The sequence below is a fragment of the Uloborus diversus genome, chromosome 5 (genome assembly GCF_026930045.1).
Source record: "Uloborus diversus isolate 005 chromosome 5, Udiv.v.3.1, whole genome shotgun sequence".
Lineage (NCBI taxonomy): Eukaryota > Metazoa > Arthropoda > Arachnida > Araneae > Uloboridae > Uloborus > Uloborus diversus.
Window position 1 is genome coordinate 37,646,838 of NC_072735.1, and position 19,216 is coordinate 37,666,053.

Genomic DNA, 19,216 nt, shown 5'->3' on the forward strand with positions numbered 1-19,216 from the left:
TAGTTTGGAATTTTTCGAACTTGAGGCTCAAAAAAAAATTTTAAACGATTCAAAATTTTAATTCTGTACACAAAATTTGAAAAAGAGAAGGGAAGAAAAGGTTGTCAAAGCGTCTAGAGAGGAAAATTTTCCAAAAAAAAAAAAAAAAAAATGCAGTTGTTAGCAATCTTTGTCTTTTTTTATTTATTTCTAATGAGACTGTGTTAGAGGCTTTGACTTTTGTAGACCTAGTGCGATCTCCCGATGTAGCATCCGTATCAGATGGAGGTACCTGGGCTCTTACAATGCGAAACTGAGCTGGGAATTTAATTTTCCCGAGAGTACTTCAAGCCAAACGAATAATCGAAGGATCTTTCACATGCCGCAAAATCATACGACCCGGGCGCTGTCTATTTTATTCATCTTGAAAATCCATCGATTAAAGCCAGGTTTGAACCTTTGTCTTCAGACGTAAGATGCCAACGCCTAACCATTACACCACTCGGTCGGCAGGCAACACTTGTTAAAGTAAGGGAACGGAATGGGATCTGGGATCATCCCCCATACAATTTTTCGTCCAAAATACGTAATTGTAAGTAATTGTAAGAGAAGGAATGGGAGAAATCTTCATTAGTAAATTGTCAGAAGTTTTAATTTCCAAAATCGCAGTTTTAGACGATCTTCGGGATGTTAGGATGAGGAGAATTTAGTGCCTCTCCCCTCGGAATTTTTCGAAATTGAAATCGTTTAAACAAAAGTCGACCTTTAAAGGTGGAAAGGGAAGGTTGCAAAAACTTCCGCGAAAACTTTTCAAAATTGAAATTATAATTACGCAAATTGTAAGCAATCTTTGATGACGTTAGGGTAAAGGGTAAGATTTGTGGAGACTTCCTCGGAAATTTTTCAAAATTAAAGTTTCGAAAACAACTTTAGACAATCTTTGATGATGTTATAGGGATCAGGTTTTAGGGTTCTAGGATTTCACCTAACCCTGGGAACTCTTTCAGAATACAGTCCTAAAACCGGAAATATTAAAACTTTTAATTTTCACCATTACCTTACATTTTAACATGTTTGAATTCAAACGCTTACAGCCCCAGAAGTATATTTTATTGATTTGGACGGAGGTGTTTTTATTTATTTATTATTTTATTTTATTTTTGACTTTTGTGTGATAACTATGGTCATTTTTCTACTATGTTTCATTTTAAATATCGTGTCTCATTAATCTCCTGCAGAGTTCTTGTTTTAACCTTCGTTTTTTCCCTTCAACCATTTAACAACTTCTGGTGCGACTTTTCATATCAATCGTTTAAATCTCACTTCTCTCTAACTCTCTACTTTGATTTATCTGTTTGAACCATATTTTAACGGCATATACATTTTTCAGCATTCAGCTTTGAGATTTTCATGGTAAGAAAAAAATGAAAGCAAAAAAAACAGAAACAGAAAAACATCAGCACCCTAGACGCTCTCTTGTTTATTTATAAATTTATACATTTTTTAGTCTAAAGCGTGCCATGAGTTTCCAAATTGCACTGAATACTGTAAGAGCATTTTTTTCGCGAGGCTTTAATTTTCGCAACCCCGTCATAATAAAAATATTTAAACCTTGTAAAAAAATCTTTTTACGTCGGATTTTTCAATTTTCGCTTCTGTTTGCAAAAAAAAAAACCGCGAAATTTTGTTTTCCGATGGGAAGTCACTGTAATCTTCCAAAAACTTCATAATTCGGGACATTTTGCCTGATGATTCTGAAAATTTGGAGACATAATCTTTACTAATAATAAAGCTGAAAGTCTCTCTGTCTGGATATCCGGAGGATGTCTGGATCTCTGTGACGCGCAAAGCGCCTAGACCATTCGGCCGATTTTCATGAAATTTGGCACAAAGTTAGTTTGTAGCATGGAGGTGTGCACCTCAAAGCGATTTTTCGAAAATTCGATGTGGTCTTTTTCTATTCCAATTTTAAGAACAAAAATATCATAAGATAGACGAGTAAATTTCGAAATTATCATAACGTGGAACCGTAACATGGACACAAGCCAATTGGCGAGATACTAAATCATAACGTGGAACCGTAACATGGGTGCAAGCCAAGTGGCGAGAAAATTCACCATACATTATTTGTAAATATACAGGCAAACCAAAATACCTTTTAATTTTTCTATTACAGGCAAAGCCGTGCGGGTACCACTAGTTGAAATAATAAAATGCCTAAATGTAATTATTTACTAAAGATGTAAGCACATGTGTGAATATCCATAATTTATCATTCTGCAAAGTTTAGAGCTCCGTTCGGCAGAAAAGTTCTCTCCTCTTAAAAATTTAAGTTCAAGGCGCCCCTGCTGGTGTTGATCCTACTTATGACAAAATGATTTTAAAGTCTCTGTAATTAGTATAAAAGAACTAACACCTTTTACTTCAAACTTGTGCAGACTACGGTTATAGAATAGATAAAGGGATATCGCGATGCGCCCTCTTCATTTGTAGATGGTGCCAGTATTTTTTCCAGAGAACTTAGTTTTTTTTTTCAGCAGCTCAGTTGCAAATATTTTTCACATTTTGATTCGGTAATTTTGCGCCCCTCAAAAATCTTTACTCCGTGCCGGGGCACGGACTGACGGAGTATTAGTCCGGCCCTGCATGTATACGCCGCTCTATATAGTGCTTCTATATTTATTTAAATATAATACAAACTTAAACATGTTACAATATCGCAGTATTAAAAATCTCTGAAATTTCGATTTTATCTAGTGTAAGTTCAGACCTCATAAGGGGGGGACTATAGCCCCTTTACCCCCCCCCCCGTGGATCCGCTACTGATAGTGCTTCTATATTTATTTAAATATAATACAAACTTAAACATGTAACAATATTGCAATACTAAAAATCTCTGAAATTTCGATTTTATCTAGTGTAAGTTCAGACCTCATGGGGGGGGGGCTATAGCCCCCTTAGCCCCCCCCCCCGTGGATCCGCCACTGTGTGTGTGTATGTATACGTGTAAGTGTAGGCTTGAAGAATGTAGTGATGAGTAATGTGTAAATGTATTTATTATGATGAGATTTTTACAATTAAATATGCATGAAAGTAAGTGAAACAATTTCTTGGATGTGACTATATTAAGTTGTATCTTTTTGTTTTTTTTATTTTGAAAAGAGAGCATGTTCCTTTATTTATGCTTGGTGTCTGACCACGGATTGTATGGAATGACAAACACCGTTTTACAGCCGGAAATGGATAAATTTATTATTTTTTTACCGTTGTCAGCTTTTGCAGAAGCAAGAGTCTCATTCAAATGAGCGGAATACGCGCTTCAAATTTTTACTTTTCCCCCTTATTCACATATAGATTCGTTGATCTGGACGTTTGAAAATTCCATGCAATCTGTAATTGGACAGTACAACGGTTATGAAATTAAAAGCATGTATTAAGATTTATTATGGCTAGGCCTTAGGTTTGTTTCTAGATTATCATTCTGTGCATCTGTACTTTCAATCCGGACAAAATTTATATTTATTAATGCCATAATTAGACGTCTTTCAGATATCTAATATAATATGGGAAATTGTTGTTAGACGTTAGCTTGCATAGATGTGCATTAAATAAACGTTTCTCGTGTGCTTGAGATTTTTGCTTCCCCCCCCCCCTTGGATAATCGAAACTATTAGGCTTCTTTTAATTTCCCGCCTAAATTAACGTACATTTCTTTAAGACGTCCTTAAGGATTCTTCCTGTAAGCGTGCATGTATTCACATCATTAAACGTTTATCCTTTGTGAAACATTTAGATGTTTCCTTTTCCTTGCATAATTAAAGCTACTGAGTTGCTTAATTATCCAAAATTAACAATCATTTTTCTCAGACGTGTTGACTTTTGTCAGAATTGTTCCTGTCAGCCTTTAGCGTGTGTAAATCTGCGTCAACTAGAAATCTGTTATCGTGAGTAAATTGTTTAATTTCCTTCATTTAGTAAAACCATTTTGATGTATAATTAATTTAATTACTGCCAGAATTAAATTTATTCCTGTCATCTATTCTTAAGGGCAGATTCCTCCTGTTAGCAAAGATGTGTTTCTAATGAACGCTATTGAAAATTGTACTGTAAAGCATTTTTGTTCCTTGAACAATAAGGAATATTTAGCAGCAAATTTAATTTTCTGCCAAAATTAACTTTCTTTCAGATATCAAGTCTTAAGTAAGGATTCCTTCTGTCTCCTGTGTAGTTGAGCATCAAATGACTTCATTCTGACATTTATTTTCTTTTCCTGTTGCATAGTTGAAACCATTTAGAGCCATACCTCCGTCACATGTGGGACAAAAATACGCTTAAATTTCATTAACATTTCGTCATATCTCTTAATATTTTAATGAAACTGGGGTAAGCAATTTTTTTAATCTTTAAATTTGATACAAAGATACTTCTGAAACAATTTTGTTATTTAAATTAAAATTTATTCACATGCGTCACGTGCGGGACATCTAAAGTCAACCTCTGGTAACTTGCTTGTGGATAAGCTAATATTTTTGCTCTATTAATACAGCAATGACAAAAAAAATTGCAGATTTTGAAAGCTATGGTTCTAATGTAAAAGAAACATATCTCATAAGTTTAGAAATAATTATTTAAACCATTGAAAAAAAAAATATGTCTATGCCTATTCCATTGAAAATGGTCATTTTGTCCCGCACGTGACAGTTTCTGTATTTCATAAAAAATAAATAATTTTTGAAGAAAGTTTTGGCTAAAGAAGTCACACATGCATTTGTGATGTCTTAAGCAACAAAATTTTGTTAATTATCCTTTTAAATTATTATTTTTTATAAAATATAGGAAGCGTCACGTGCGGGAAAAAATTATCGTTTTCCATGGAATAGCCCTTTAACTGTTCAATTTCCCGGCAAAATATTTTTTTCGAAAATTAACTCTGTAAAGGTTCTTCCTGTTAAGTCCCCTTCCCTTCAACCATCATATCTTTTCTTCTTGTTGAATATTCTCCCTATTAGCCTTCCCGGTTGTGCCAAAAATGAACATTTATTAATTTTCATATTAGTGTCAGAAATCAGTATGCTGTTTAATTTACTGTCAAAATTCATGCATTTTAGGTATAATTCTTATCCAAAATTATAGATGTGTAACAAATAGGTGTTTATCATGAGTAAAATACTTATTTCCTAATCCTTACATAATTGAAACTATTTAGCTGTTTAATTCAATACTTAAAATTATGCCAGATTTTTAATCTCTACTGAACTTTAACTTTGTCTAGCAACAAATGAAAGATTTTTGTAGTTTAGTAAGAGATCGCAGAATGAAATTATTCCCTCTGAGCCGTTCCGTGCCATTGCAGATCACAATTCAATCTGTCGTAAGTTTTGACGAAATGAGAGAAGAAGCTATAGTCCCTTATGCCCTCTCCCCTCCCCCATGTATACGCGGCTCTATATAGTGCTTCTATATTTATTTAAATATAATACAAAATTAAACATGTTACAATATCGCAGTATTAAAAATCTCTGAAATTTCGATTTTATCTAGTGTAAGTTCAGACCTCATGGGGGGGGGACTATAGCCCCTTTACCCCCCCCCCCCCCGTGGATCCGCTACTGATAGTGCTTCTATATTTATTTAAATATAATACAAATTTAAACATGTAACAATATTGCAGTACTAAAAATCTCTGAAATTTCGATTTTATCTAGTGTAAGTGCAGACCTCATGAGGGGGGGGCTGTAGCCCCCTTAGCCCCCCCCCCCGTGGATCCGCCACTGTGTGTGTGTATGTATACGTGTAAGTGTAGGATATGAATGCTCCTATAGCAAAAACAGTCTCCATGGACCTGGAGACTGTTTTTGCTATAGGAGCAGCATCTTGAGGCGGCCGGTCGACGGTGGTGCTGCAGAGGGTGCTGGTGGGAAAATAAAATGATAGCACATCAGAACAGTCAAATGAAAGCAACAAGCAAACGTGATTGCTCAAAAAAAAAAAAAAAATGATGGCGCAGAAGACGCACCGGTTCGAAGGCGTAAAAAAACGAAGATGCACAGGTTTAAGAGCGTAAATAATGAAAGAAAGAAAAAAAAAAAAAAGAAACAAAGTTACACAAATTTGAGGGCGCAAAAATAAATAAATTAATTAAAAAAAAATCTAATTAAAAAAAACCCTACAAAACGAAGAGGCACACAGTGGGCGCACAGGCGGAAGGGCGCATCGGCCGGCGGACCAGTCCGCCCTTGCTCAAAGACCTGTCCACGATAATTTGAACAAAAATGCTTATTAAAATATATAAAAATGTATCATACATACTCTAATTATTTTTAAAAAATGAATGAAATAATAACTTTTATGACAATTTTAATATTGATTTTTTAATTGCTTTTTATAGTTTTTTTCCTTTAAGGTTTACTTAACTACGCATAATTGCAGTAATTGTTCTTTACATTTAAATATCATTTCTAGTGAATAAATTACTTCTTTCTTAATTCGCAACTCCAACGAACTATAGGGGGCACTGAAGTCACTGTCTAATGGCGGACTTAAAAACTAAAACAAACGCACATGGTAACGAAGAAAATGCTAAAAGTGTTGTGATTTTTGTTCGTACGTATGATTTTTTCGCTTTATTCTTTTTAAATTAATTTTCAAAGTCTTGTGGATATTCTGGCCCACATAGAAAGAAATGAGAATTCAAGAAGAATTACTAAACGTCAAAGATTAATGCAAACTACGTAGTTCGTAGTTCTAAGCAGCTATTTCCATGATGTTGAATTCGATATTTATCAATTCTTGATAAAACTAAATAATAATTGTGGCCTTACAAGAACAACAATAAATGCTAGAAAATTTAATATGACATTACAAATTATTATCGAAAGAAGATGATACTTCTTTGCCTTGCTTGGCTAGCGCTTTTTGTTTTCCATTTGTAGCTGAGTTATTTCTCTCGAATTCCCGAATCGGTTAATTTAAAAATTTTCTGTTTCGATTTTTCTAATTTCTGAGTTACGATTCAATTGTGTCATGTTATGCAAATCATCAACAAAATTCTCACGGATATATGGTGGTAGTTTTCTTTTCAATTGATTGACCATTATTTCTTTTCACTTATCGAATTCTGTAATCTTACTACCATTTTATTCCACTCATGATAAAAATTAAAAATGGTTTAACTAAAAACGCGAAATCTCGCCAAGGCTACTTTGCTCTCACTATACTAAAACTATAACCCTAAACAAATTTGGCGAAACCTTTCAGCTGAGAATAAAGGGAATAAAGTAAATTCTTTCTCGGTTATTCATTTTGTTCTACGATAGTATATTCAAGAAAATATTTTGCATACTGTCCATTCCAACTAAATGCTGCTGTAAAATATGGTAAGTTTAATTAATTTAAGATTTAAAAAAAAACCCATATTCTTACAAATTCATACAAAACAATAAAATTTTTTACCTTGTATAACGTTATCCAAGTTTGTTAATCCAGAATTTACGCTTTCACCATAATTATTGAGGAAATAATGAAAAATAACATTATTTTGAGAAGATCGAGAATATTACTAAGGGACGAATTAATTTCTGTAGCTGAAAGCAAACTAAGACACATTGATTGCGTTAATAAATACTCAGAACAAACTGCCTGTGTTTACGTCAACAGACACACGTGGAACGCAACGTGGCAATGTTTTAGTTTCATTTGCAGTTTTGTAAATCACCGCCAGGTAGCGTATTCGAGCGCTGGAGTTCCGAATTGCTCTTTCTTTTTTTATTCGCAACTCCAACGAACTGTAGGGGGCACTGAAGTCACTGTCTAATGGCGGAATTGAAAACTAAAACAAACGCACATGGTAACGAAGAAAATGCTAAAAGTGTTGTGATTTTTGTTCGTACGTATGATTTTTTCGCTTTATTCTTTTTAAATTAATTTTCAAAGTCTTGTGGATATTCTGGCCCACGTAGAAAGAAATGAGAATTCAAGAAGCATTATTACTGAACGTCAAAGATTAATGCAAACTACGTAGTTCGTAGTTCTTAGCAGCTATTTCCATGATGTTGAATTCGATATTTATCAATTCTTGATAAAACTAAATAATAATTGTGGCCTGACAAGAACAACAATTAATGCTAGAAAATTCAATATGACATTACAAATTATTATCGAAAGAAGATGATACTTCTTTGCCTTGCTTGGCTAGCGCTTATTTTTTTTTTTCCATTTGTAGCTGAGTTATTTCTCTCAAATTCCCGAATCGGTTCATTTAAAAAATTTCTGTTTCGATTTTTCTAATTTCTGAGTTACGATTTAATTGTGTCATGTTATGCAAATCATCAACAAAATTCTCACGGATATATGGTGGTAGTTTTCTTTTCAGTTGATTGACCATTATTTCTTTTCACTTATCGAATTCTGTAATCTTACTACCATTTTATTCCACTCATGATAAAAATTAAAAATGGTTTAACTAAAAACGCGAAATCTCGCCAAGGCTACTTTGCTCGCACAATACCAAAATTATAACCCTAAACAAATTTGGTGAAACCTTTCAGCTGAGAATAAAAGGAATAAAGTAAATTCTTTCTAGGTTAAACATTTTTCATTTTGTTCTACGATAATAAATCCAAGAAAATATTTTGCATACTGTCCATTCAAACTAAATGCTGCTGTAAAATATGATTAGTTAAATTAATTTAAGATTAAAGAAAACTCATATTCTTACAAATTCATAAAATAAAAAATTTTACCTGGTATAACGTTATCCAATTTTGTTAATCCAGAGTTTTCTTGTTTACGCTTCCACCATTTAATACTTTTTTGAAAGAAATAAGGAAAACTAACATTATTTTGAGAAGCTCGAGAATACTCTTAGGGGACGAATTAATTTCTGTAGCTGAAAGCAAACTAAGACACATCGATTGCGTTAATAAATACTCAGAACAAACTGCCTGTGTTTACGTCAACAGACACACATGGAACTAAAACGTGGCAATGTTTTAGTTCCATCGGCAGTTTTGTAAATCACCGCAAGGTAGCGTATTCGAGCGCTGGAGTTCCGAATTCTTTTAAAAATAGATTAATAAAAATCTTACCGATTCGCGAATATTTTTCCGATCCGAGTCACGTGACAGCTAATGATCAAGTGCTCCAATCAACCAATCAACTGCTTAGAATGGTAACCTATGAGGTAACCGATTGAACATAGAACACTGCGGTTAGTAACCGGTTACCCACCGGTAGATCGGTGAGGTTCGTCGAACGTACGTTTTCATATAGGGACTCTAGTCGAACGCAAGGGTTAAAAGCTAGAAGTTGATAGGCACCGGTAGCTACCGGTCAAGAATGACGAACGTAGCCCATGAGTAAAATTACTAATAAGTTAAGTATTCAAATTTGGCAACGAAATGAGTTGCAGAAAGTAAACAAACAATAAGAAGATATTTGTTTGGATTTAAATACATTTAATTAATAAAATTGAAGCTAGTTTTTATCACTGTAGGAAAGAAGAAACCCGATTCCACAATGATTTTTCGGTTTTCAAAATCTCTGGTAATCAATCAATATTCAGCATTTTTCTAAGGAATTAAATTCACATCTTTTGTTACAATTTCTTTTTATCATTACAAACGCTGTAGCAAAATAAAAAATAGAAATAATGTTCTTTTGCCGTCATGTTTGTTCTTTATAAGTCCCTTATTTGCTATCCGAAACAATGAAACTCGTTTTAGAGGTTAAGGAAATAGGGCGGTGAGCACAGAACCAGGAAAGAGAGGAAGATAGCGCTGGGATTTAGGAATATCGTTAGCAAACATAGAAATTGGAACTATATTCAAGTGTAACATTAAATAAAATAATAATGTTACGTTTTTCAATCAATTCCCAAATGCTAAATTGTGAGCGTAAACTTACATTTTTGTGCATTTTAAATTTCGTGTTGATGTCGTATTTACTATTGTTTCGCGACGAATTTCGATCGCGACATAGTGCTCTGTTCAAATATTGCATGCTAGAACATCTTTTAGTTCTATTATTTTTTGTGTCACTAGTATAAGCGTTTGCCTGTTTTTCAGTTGTATTGTCATCAAAACCGCATTTTGTCTTTTGTGAACTGTTTGAACTTCGCAGGCGCTTTATTTTATTTAACTATTAATTTAGTGTTAAGATCTGCTGAAATAATTTAAAAATTTGCAAACATTTCTTATTCTTAATAATATGGAGTGATTCATAATAAAGAATTTGTTCGTCAGGAATACATCTAATTTTGATATGGCTTGATAGAACATCTATACAAAGATACCTAATTGTATAAGATTTTATTAGGAATATGCCACTGCCAACATTTCACCATTTTGCTTAATTTGCTTCTTAATTAAAAAAAAAAAATTTATTTCAGTGCTAAATATCAAGAAATTAAAATAAGAAAAACGGCAGACATTTCAGCAAAACATTAAGTCAGTTTACATCTTTATGTTGTAAGCAGAAAATTCATCTACTTATCTTGCTGTAAAACAGAATCACACTTGGAAACTGTGGGCAGAGACAAACTTAACAAAATAACAAAGTATCCAAGTAAATTCTTCGGTAGATAGAACCATACGCATCCTAAAGTTTGTTTTAACGCAGAAAACTTTAGTTCTTAGTTAAAAATAAATAATATTAAAAAAAAACTTATTGGTTTGCAAAATGTTACCAGTTAGGTTAAATGAGGTTGAGAAATGTTGTCCTACAAAGACTAAAAAGGCTGCATATAAAACAACTATTAACCGTGACCTTTAAAAGAAAAATTCTAATGCAGAATGTGAATGCTCATCATTATAGATTCATATTTATTATGTCTCTGGCAGTGTACTAATTTAGGTTTGTGCTGCTGCACAAACCTAAATTAGTACACTGCCAGAGTGCTAGTACACTGCCAGAGTTTAAACTGCTAAAATTAATCATCATATGCTGATATATTAATTGATAGTTTTTAACTAATCTGTTAATTAACAAAAGAAATAATAATTTTGTTCATAATGATTCTTTTCCAGTTGAAACAAGTTGACACAGTTCTTAGCAGACATTTGTTTAGTAGTTCTTCTGTTAGAGCTACATCAGTAAAAATGAATGAAAAATTTCAAGCTCATCAACAGTCTCTACCGCGGTTGCCTGTACCCCCTCTACATCCTTCTCTGGAAAAGTATTTATTATCCGTACGCCCCCTGTTGTCAGAAGAGGAGTACCACCACACTGAAAAGGTATGGCATGCTTTTAAAATACCATCTTCATTTGATGGAGAACATTTTAAGTAACCAGGAAAAATAAAAACTATCTACATTTTTGCTTAAAAATAAGATAATGCTCATTATTTATTTTCAGAGGACTTTTTGAAAAGTAAGGGATCTTTCAAAATGTTATAGCAGACCTGCCAAACCTTCCGTATTTTAACCCTATCTTACTCCCTTCTGCACAAAATGCAAAATCTTCCTCATTTTCCTTTCCAATTTGGAATGAATCTTCATATTTCTAGCTTTATTTCCTTCTACTTGCAAACATAAATACAAAAGTGACAGCCAACAGCAGGCTCTGGGCCTAGCTAGGCTGGTTCTAGTCAATTTATCAATCCCCAGTAAAGATCAAGAGCCCTCCTAAAACTGTTCATGCCATTGCAAGTAAGAGCTGCTTCTGGTAAACTATTCCAAATGCCTCAAACCCTGTTAAAGTACAGTAGACCCTCATTTTACACGGGGGTTACGTTACACGAAAATGCCACGTAAATCAAAACCGCATAAATTGAGACCTAATAGTAGTGTTAAAATAGGGGTTAGGTTCCGTAGATTAAAAAAATACTTCATTCTAGTGATGACTAGTTGTATAATAAGTTTAATGTGTACTTATATTGATTTTTATGCACAACATGCATAAAAAAACATAAATAATTTCGTGTTCTGTTTATACAGAGGAGCTGGCTATGATAGTCTTTTGGCAGTCATTTAGAATTTTTCTCTGTAATTCTATGCGGAGCATTAACGCAACCATGATCACTTGCATCGCTTCCCTGATAGAATATTCCTTCAGTAATAAACATGGGTGCCCATATGCAAAATTATAAGGGGGGGGGGGCTCAGATATTTTCCCCATGGTTTCGTGGGATATTTTCCCATGGAAACCGATTTCAGTACAGATTAGAGTTATTAAAATTTGACATTTTTAATAACTTATTCATAAATGGCTGGAGAAGAAATGTTTTTACATTTTTGCAAAGAAAAAAATACTAAAAGTAATGAAGTTCTAATTTCTAGGGGGGGGGGGGGCTTGAGCCCTCACTCGCCCCCCCATATGGGTGCCCTTGCTAACAAATCAGAAAGATCATTTCTTTTGTTCAGGAATAAAATTTTCAATGTGAACATTTTTGGTTGTGTGTCACCGATGTTGATAGCCTCATTGGTAAATGCCTCCTTTGTCAATTCTAAAAGCTCTTCCAGTGAGTTCTGAACTGTGTGAGTTTAATAACTTTACTTCTGGAAAAAGCTTTGGAACCAATCGCATAAAATGTCTTCAGTAGCCTAAGCTCGATTATTAGCACACCAAAATGCAGTTTGTTACATGTAATCTGCAATCTTTAGGAGTTTGGATTTTGAAAGAGGGGAAAATTACCTGTTTGCATTACCACATCCGCGTAAAACCAAAACTGATCGGCGTAAAATAAAATAAAAGTGTCAAATCTTAAACCCCGTATAATCGAAATGACGTAAAATAAACCCACGTAAAACGAGGGTCTACTGTAGTAATTTTTCCTGATTTCAAGAATATCTTGGGTTTTGAAAAGCTTAAAACAATGACCCCCTGATTTTGGTTATCTGTGCAGAAATTCAACCCATGAACATCTTCCATTTTAATAAAATTAAATAACTGGGTCATGTTCCTTTTTACTCTCCTTTCCTCAAGAATATACATATTAAGCATTGTAAGCCTCTAATCATAATCTAAATTCGAAAGGTCATTTGCTAACCTCGTAGCTCTCTTTTGAACCCTTTCCAAAAAATTAATATTTTTCTTTAGAACTTCTTTCATTTTACCAGTAGTTTTAAAAGTCAAGACTGTGATGACATCATGACAGGTGTGAGCAGTAAAGGCGATTTGGGAGGGGGGTGGGCAACCGGCTCTTCCCTTTTTACGGTGAATTTACCTATTTATTTTCCAATTTAGGAGCCAAAACTAGAAATTATATTTAAAAAAAGACAGAAATGCCAAAATTTTCAGAACATAATTATTTTATTTTGTATATCTGTTTACAAAACATTATTTAGAAAAAGCAGTAACTTTTAGTTTATGTATTTATTATTTGGATATTAGTAAATCAATTGTTTTACTTAAACAAGCCATACTTGCTAAATGAAGTTATTACCAAGTGTTTGTGACACCTCAAAATACTTTGTGATAAATAATAAAAGTCTTATTCATGTCTAAGTGCTTCTGCGGGGAAAGTTATTATGTACATAAATTATCAAAATCTCAAGGAAAATGTGCGTGAAGTTGCTAGATTTACATCAGTTTACACTTAACTGCTCTCAAAACCAGCCCTAACGAAATTTTACTCTTTTTTTTTTTCATTTTTTTGCCTTCAATTAAAAGTCCCATGGTTTTTAGTTGTCTTTCTTTTTGCCCCCCCCCCCATCATATAAGTCCCAATCGCTGTCACTTTGTGGGAGCCTCTCTGCTACACAGTGAGCTCTGCACCAACCAAATCTAAAGTGCTGCTTAGGCTAATAATTTATTTCCTTATTGCCCAAAAAATAATGTGTATTAGGGCTGGGCAATATAGGAATTTCTACATCGTAATGCATTGCCAAACTTACATCACGATGTAAGGGTTTTTTTCTTCTTTTTTTAAAAACTAAACTTGTTTAAGTTTTAAAAAATATATACAAGGTATAAAAAATATGTATCATACCTTCATACCAGATACGAATTAACAGATTTCAGCACCAGAAAGAAATTCATTACATTACAAAGCAGTGCTAAAAGTGCAAGTTAGTGAAAAATATGGAAGACAAGTTTTGAGATTACAATGAGCCTGTTTTTTCAGTGCAAAAAATGTAAGTAAATGGACACAAAGTCATGCATTCCATTCAAAAGCTCACATTTTTGAATTAAAAAAAGGTTTCTTGTAATCAGTAGCATGAGAGGGAAACCACCCCGGGTGACACTCAAAGAGGATTTCATAGTTTATTAAAAAATTTACATACTTCAATTCTGAAAATGTCCACTAATTTCTCTTAAATTATATTTAATCCAACAAATTTAACAAAAACACAGTGCCCAATATTGCAGGTAGAGAGGCAGGTTACATATATCATCTAAGACAAATTTTGCATAAAATGGATTTGCAGTTTATTTGTCTTCCAAACTTTTGTTATGCCACAAAAATAGAACCGAGTTATTTCTAAAAATTATATAAATTTCATATTTACTTAAAATATTTACTAAGTTTTTTTTTGGGGGGGGGGGGGATCCTACAAGTTACCGACCCGTGTGACATCTGTGCTAGGAATTCCACTTCTTGTAGCACCAAAATACATGTTGCATTTTTTGTTGCTATTTTTTATTTTTTGCTTTTTTTCTGGTAAGTGACGATATGATAAACTTACTAGGTCAGCAACATATCATTCGTCTGTAAATAAGAACACATGTGCAATTCTTACATATTTTGGGAGAAATGAAGGTCTAATTGTGAAAAATTTAAAGATTAAAGTAGCCAATCCTGAAGAGGTGTCAGTACATCGGAGCAGTATCGATGCATTGGTTTAGAGAAAAATTCTAAACAGGTTTAACAATGTAGGATGCACACCAGTTTTTGGCGATGCATCGCTGCATCGCCCAGCCCTAATGTGTATTATAAACAATCAAACTCTTTGTTTTTTAAATTTATCTTTGGCAATAATGTTATGGAAGTAAGTATAAATAGTTCAACTTTAATTAGTTTTGATGCATCAAACAAGTATTTTACTTTGATTATTTCAAAATAATGTAGCACAAAATCTTCTGTAGATTTACCTATTCCCACTGCAATTTTTTTAAAAATAAATATTCTACATTTTTGGAATAAAAGAGGTTAATAGGTATCGATAGTTGTATGAAATATTTTATCACATTATTGTGTTCATTTTTCTTATTATCTTTAGTGCCCTAACTATGTAGTATTCTTTATTTGCATTATATTAAGAAATTTATTTGCAGATTGTAAAAGAATTTGGAGCACCTGGAGGTTTAGGTGTTAAGCTGCATACCATGTTAAAAGAAAAAGCTAAAGTTACTGAAAATTGGGTAAAATATTTTATTTGATGAGATTTAGTGTTCATAAATTTTTGTTCAGATGATGTAAAGAAATAGGTGAAAATGTTTGCCTTAGTGCTGTCAACCTTGAAAACTTGCCTTTATCGAAAATTTTCAACTTTCTTGTATTTGTAATGTAAATCCAGAGATTTTTTCTCATATTTATTTCAAATAAATGTTCAACGGGACCTTTATATTGTTACTTCTGGTTGCAATGTCATTTTTGAGTTTGAGCTCCAACAAAGTCACGCCGATCTACGCTGATCAGAACAAAGAACTCTTACTACTCTCCTAAGAAGCTGAAAACGGGCAAGATGATTGGTTTTCGTAAACAAAGTGTAAGGCAGCGAGTGAATGCGCAGATCTAGAACTGGATTTCAACATTTTTTGCGTTCATAAGGTGACTGTTGTGTCTGAGATTGTCTGAGCCGTTAATGAATTGTAATGGAAACGTATTTCGTGGAGGTGTTCGTTTTTGATAAATGATATGTGAAGAAGGAAAAAGTATGCTTAGGGTTTATTACTGATAAACTTGTGAAAGAAAAATTGTTCAAGAAGGAAAACACTGATGGTGAGGCTCTTCACTTGAAATATAATTTTCAAAAATTTGTACTAAATGTTATTTATTTTTTACTTTTGAAGTGTCCAGTAAATTATATTCTTGTTCGAAACATGTACTGTCTTGACCCAAAGACTATGATAAATGATGTTCCCAAATCAAAAAATGTATGAAGCAAGTTTTGTTAAGGCTTACCAAATTAAACCAAGTTTTAGAGAAAGATGGTGATGATATTTTAAAGGAGTATAGTTCCTTTTTGGAAGATATTGTTAAAAAAAATAAGTTTGATTTTGAAAACTTCAACTATAAAGTTGATTCAGTAGACACATTTTTTTACCAGTATTTCAAGTGTGGTGAATTTTCCAAATTATGGGACATTTTCAAAATGCTTATGATATTTTCACATGGACAGGCATCAGTTGAAAGAGGCTTCTCTGTAAATAAAGCTATAGAAGTGGAAAATTTAAAAGAAAATTCTTTTATTTCTCAGCGAATAATTTGTGAAAAGATCAGAATTGCTGGGAGTATTTTTGACGTTAAAATCACTAATGAAATGAGAGAATCTGTGTCATCAGCACGTGCAAAATATATGCTATACTTAGAGCAACAAAAAATAGAGAAAGAAACAGACAATTTGAAAAGAAAGAGAATCTCATTAAAAGAGGAAATAGAATACTTACAGAAGAAAAAAGCTTGTTTGGAAAAAGATGTGAACGAGTATGAAATTGAAGCTGATGATCTTTCGGCAAAGGCTGAGACAGAAAAAAATATAAATTTATTCATCAAATCCAATAATTTAAGAAGAAGCATTAAAGAGAAGAAAATTGATATTGCTGAAATAAATGTACAAATAGAAGAGAAGGAAAATGATGTGCAAAAAGGTTCCAGTAATGCAGCCTAGGAACTTCACAGGTTATTTCAGTTATTATTATTGGAGTTTTATTGTGTTAGATTCTCATATGTTATATTGGTTTGGCAGCTTTTGGTATACATAACGTATTATATGCATGATGTAATAATTTTTCACTTGCTCTCATTTTATTGACTTTTGCTAGATGTCTAATAGTTTCTTGTCTGTTTAAAAAGAATATAATCTATATTTTTTCTTTTGACTTACTTGGGATTGTTAATTATCAAATATCATACTGTAAAATTATGTACCTAACACTTGATAAGTTTAATATTAGTAATCTTAATATATAAAAATCAATGTCCTGAGATAACATATATATATATATATATATATCAACACACAGCCGAAACCGCTGAAGCTTCAGACTTGAAATTTGGCAGGCATGTTCACATAATTACAAAAGTAACCACTAAGAAAGGATTTTTCGAAATCTCAATTAGTTCGGGAGAAATTAATTAAAACCCCTTAATTTCTGCGAAATTAAAAACCTGTCATTGAAATTCAAATCCCTTATTTTCGAAGGCTTTCCTCCATTCAAATCATTATTCAGTACTTCATCTCAACTTATGGTCGATAGCGAACTATGAATTTGATATTGTTTTTGTTTCTCACGTGATTCTTCGAGGCTTTTCTCAAGTCAAATCATAATGTTTCTGTCTTTTACTTTTATTTTTTCAAAACTAGAAACAAAGTTTTTAAGAACATCATCACAGGCGGACTATCCTTTTGAATTTAGAAGAGTGCAGTTTCCTGTTCAAGTTTGCTTTGCAATAACCATTAATAAGTCACAAGGACAGACATTAAAAGTAGCAGGGATTGATTTAAGAGAAGACTTTTTTTCACATGACCAATGTTATGTAGCTTGCTCCAAAGCCAGTTCATCAGGCAGTTTAATAATTTTATCACCAGAAAAAAAAACTAAAAATGTTGTACACAAAGAAGTTCTAGCTTAAACATAGGTATAACAATAAAATGTGGATGACCTCTGTTTGCAAAGATAATCAATACTTTAAAAGGATCGTTAATAACAGTTAAAGATCGGTTAAGGACAAGGGCATATATATATAAGGAGTCCAGGGTCCCCGGGATCCTCCCCAAATTAGAAAAAGTTATAGGTAATAAGTAATTATTATAGGGGATTTTTGCAACTAGGTGCACCAAGCACTGTTAACCCCTGCTAATTCCATTACCCGAGCAATGCTGGGTACGGGAATGCTAGTGTTTTTATAAAAGTTCTTTGATAAAAGGTTGCTGTGAAGGTTCTGTTAGAGGAATTTTAATAAACAAAAACTTGGAGATATTTGTTTTAATTTTTGCTCTTTGTGACGTTCTAATGATACATTGGCCATCTTTAAGATTTTTTAAAATAAACAGTAAAACCCCTCTAATGCAGATACTTACTCTGGGTATATTTTTTTTTGTCCGTAATGGAGGGGTGTGCACAGGACAGGGGTTTAATAACGTTGTTTGCCTTGCAATAGAGAAATGAAAAATCGTCAGCATAAGAGAGGTGTCTGTTAGAAGGGGTTTTACTGTAATTTCTTTAACAACCTTACCTTAGTATATTTATACATGCAATGTGTTGCTTAAATGCAAAAGATGAACAAAGGTTTGCACATTCTTTCCTAAGTATGAATTTTAAAAATAACGATATTTATACAAAAAACCAACCTCCTTAAAAATTGAAATAAAACTCCTTAAAAACTCCTTATTTTTTATTTGTAATTTTGAGTATGAACCCTGATAACAGTTCAAAGACGATACTACATATTAAACTAGATTATTATTGATGAATTCTCAATTATCCGAAAGTTTTGATTATCCGAAGTAGGTTCGGTCCCAATTACTTCGGATGATTGAGGTTCTACTGTATTTCCAAACATGGATAATAACATTTTAAGTGACTTTTTTTCATTCTTTTTCCAAAGGTGAACAGTATTAAGTCAAATTGTTCGTCAAACAGTGGGAAGATGATGGCATATGCAGTTATGCCTCTTTCTGTAACAGATGTAAATTGTACTAAGTTAAGTAGTGTTATGATTCAAACTCAGTCATGATATGCAAAATATCTGTCCAAAAAGATTAATAAAAAAAATAATGCAGTAAAACCTCAGAAATCCAAGCCTCAAAGATTGAAAAGTATGGATTATCCAAACAGGCCATGAAGTGTAGGCCTAACATTAGATTTGAAAAAAAAAAAAAAAAAATGAAAAAACTGATTTACAAGCTAAGTTAGATTTTTATTGACAGCTACTTTCAGCAAATGTCTGAATAGAATGCATAATACAGGTCAGTATCTTATTATGAAGAACTGAATTCAGTAATCTTTGACTGAATCACTTTCATGGTGCTTCATACTTATACTGTACGTACGTACAAAGAATTCCTGCTACTATTACACGGATGACATATTAAGCGCTCATGCTTTATCATAAAAAATCAAAAATCTGCCACTG

General features: G+C 32.9%; 1 protein-coding gene across 2 annotated transcripts in view; it reads left to right on the top strand.

The window, feature by feature from the left end:
• Positions 1-9,380: 9,380 nt before the first annotated feature.
• LOC129222022 (carnitine O-acetyltransferase-like) overlaps positions 9,381-19,216 on the top strand; it is a 43,503-nt gene continuing 33,667 nt past the window's right edge. The window contains exons 1-3 of one of the 2 annotated variants that reach the window (XM_054856438.1): positions 9,381-9,522; positions 11,004-11,210; positions 15,193-15,279. In XM_054856438.1, the coding sequence (XP_054712413.1) occupies positions 9,496-9,522; positions 11,004-11,210; positions 15,193-15,279 (321 nt within the window). In that variant the 5' untranslated portion in view covers positions 9,381-9,495. Of the gene's footprint in view, positions 9,523-9,729; positions 9,867-11,003; positions 11,211-15,192; positions 15,280-19,216 lie in introns of those variants that run through there. The other variant, XM_054856439.1, reaches the window with a different exon arrangement.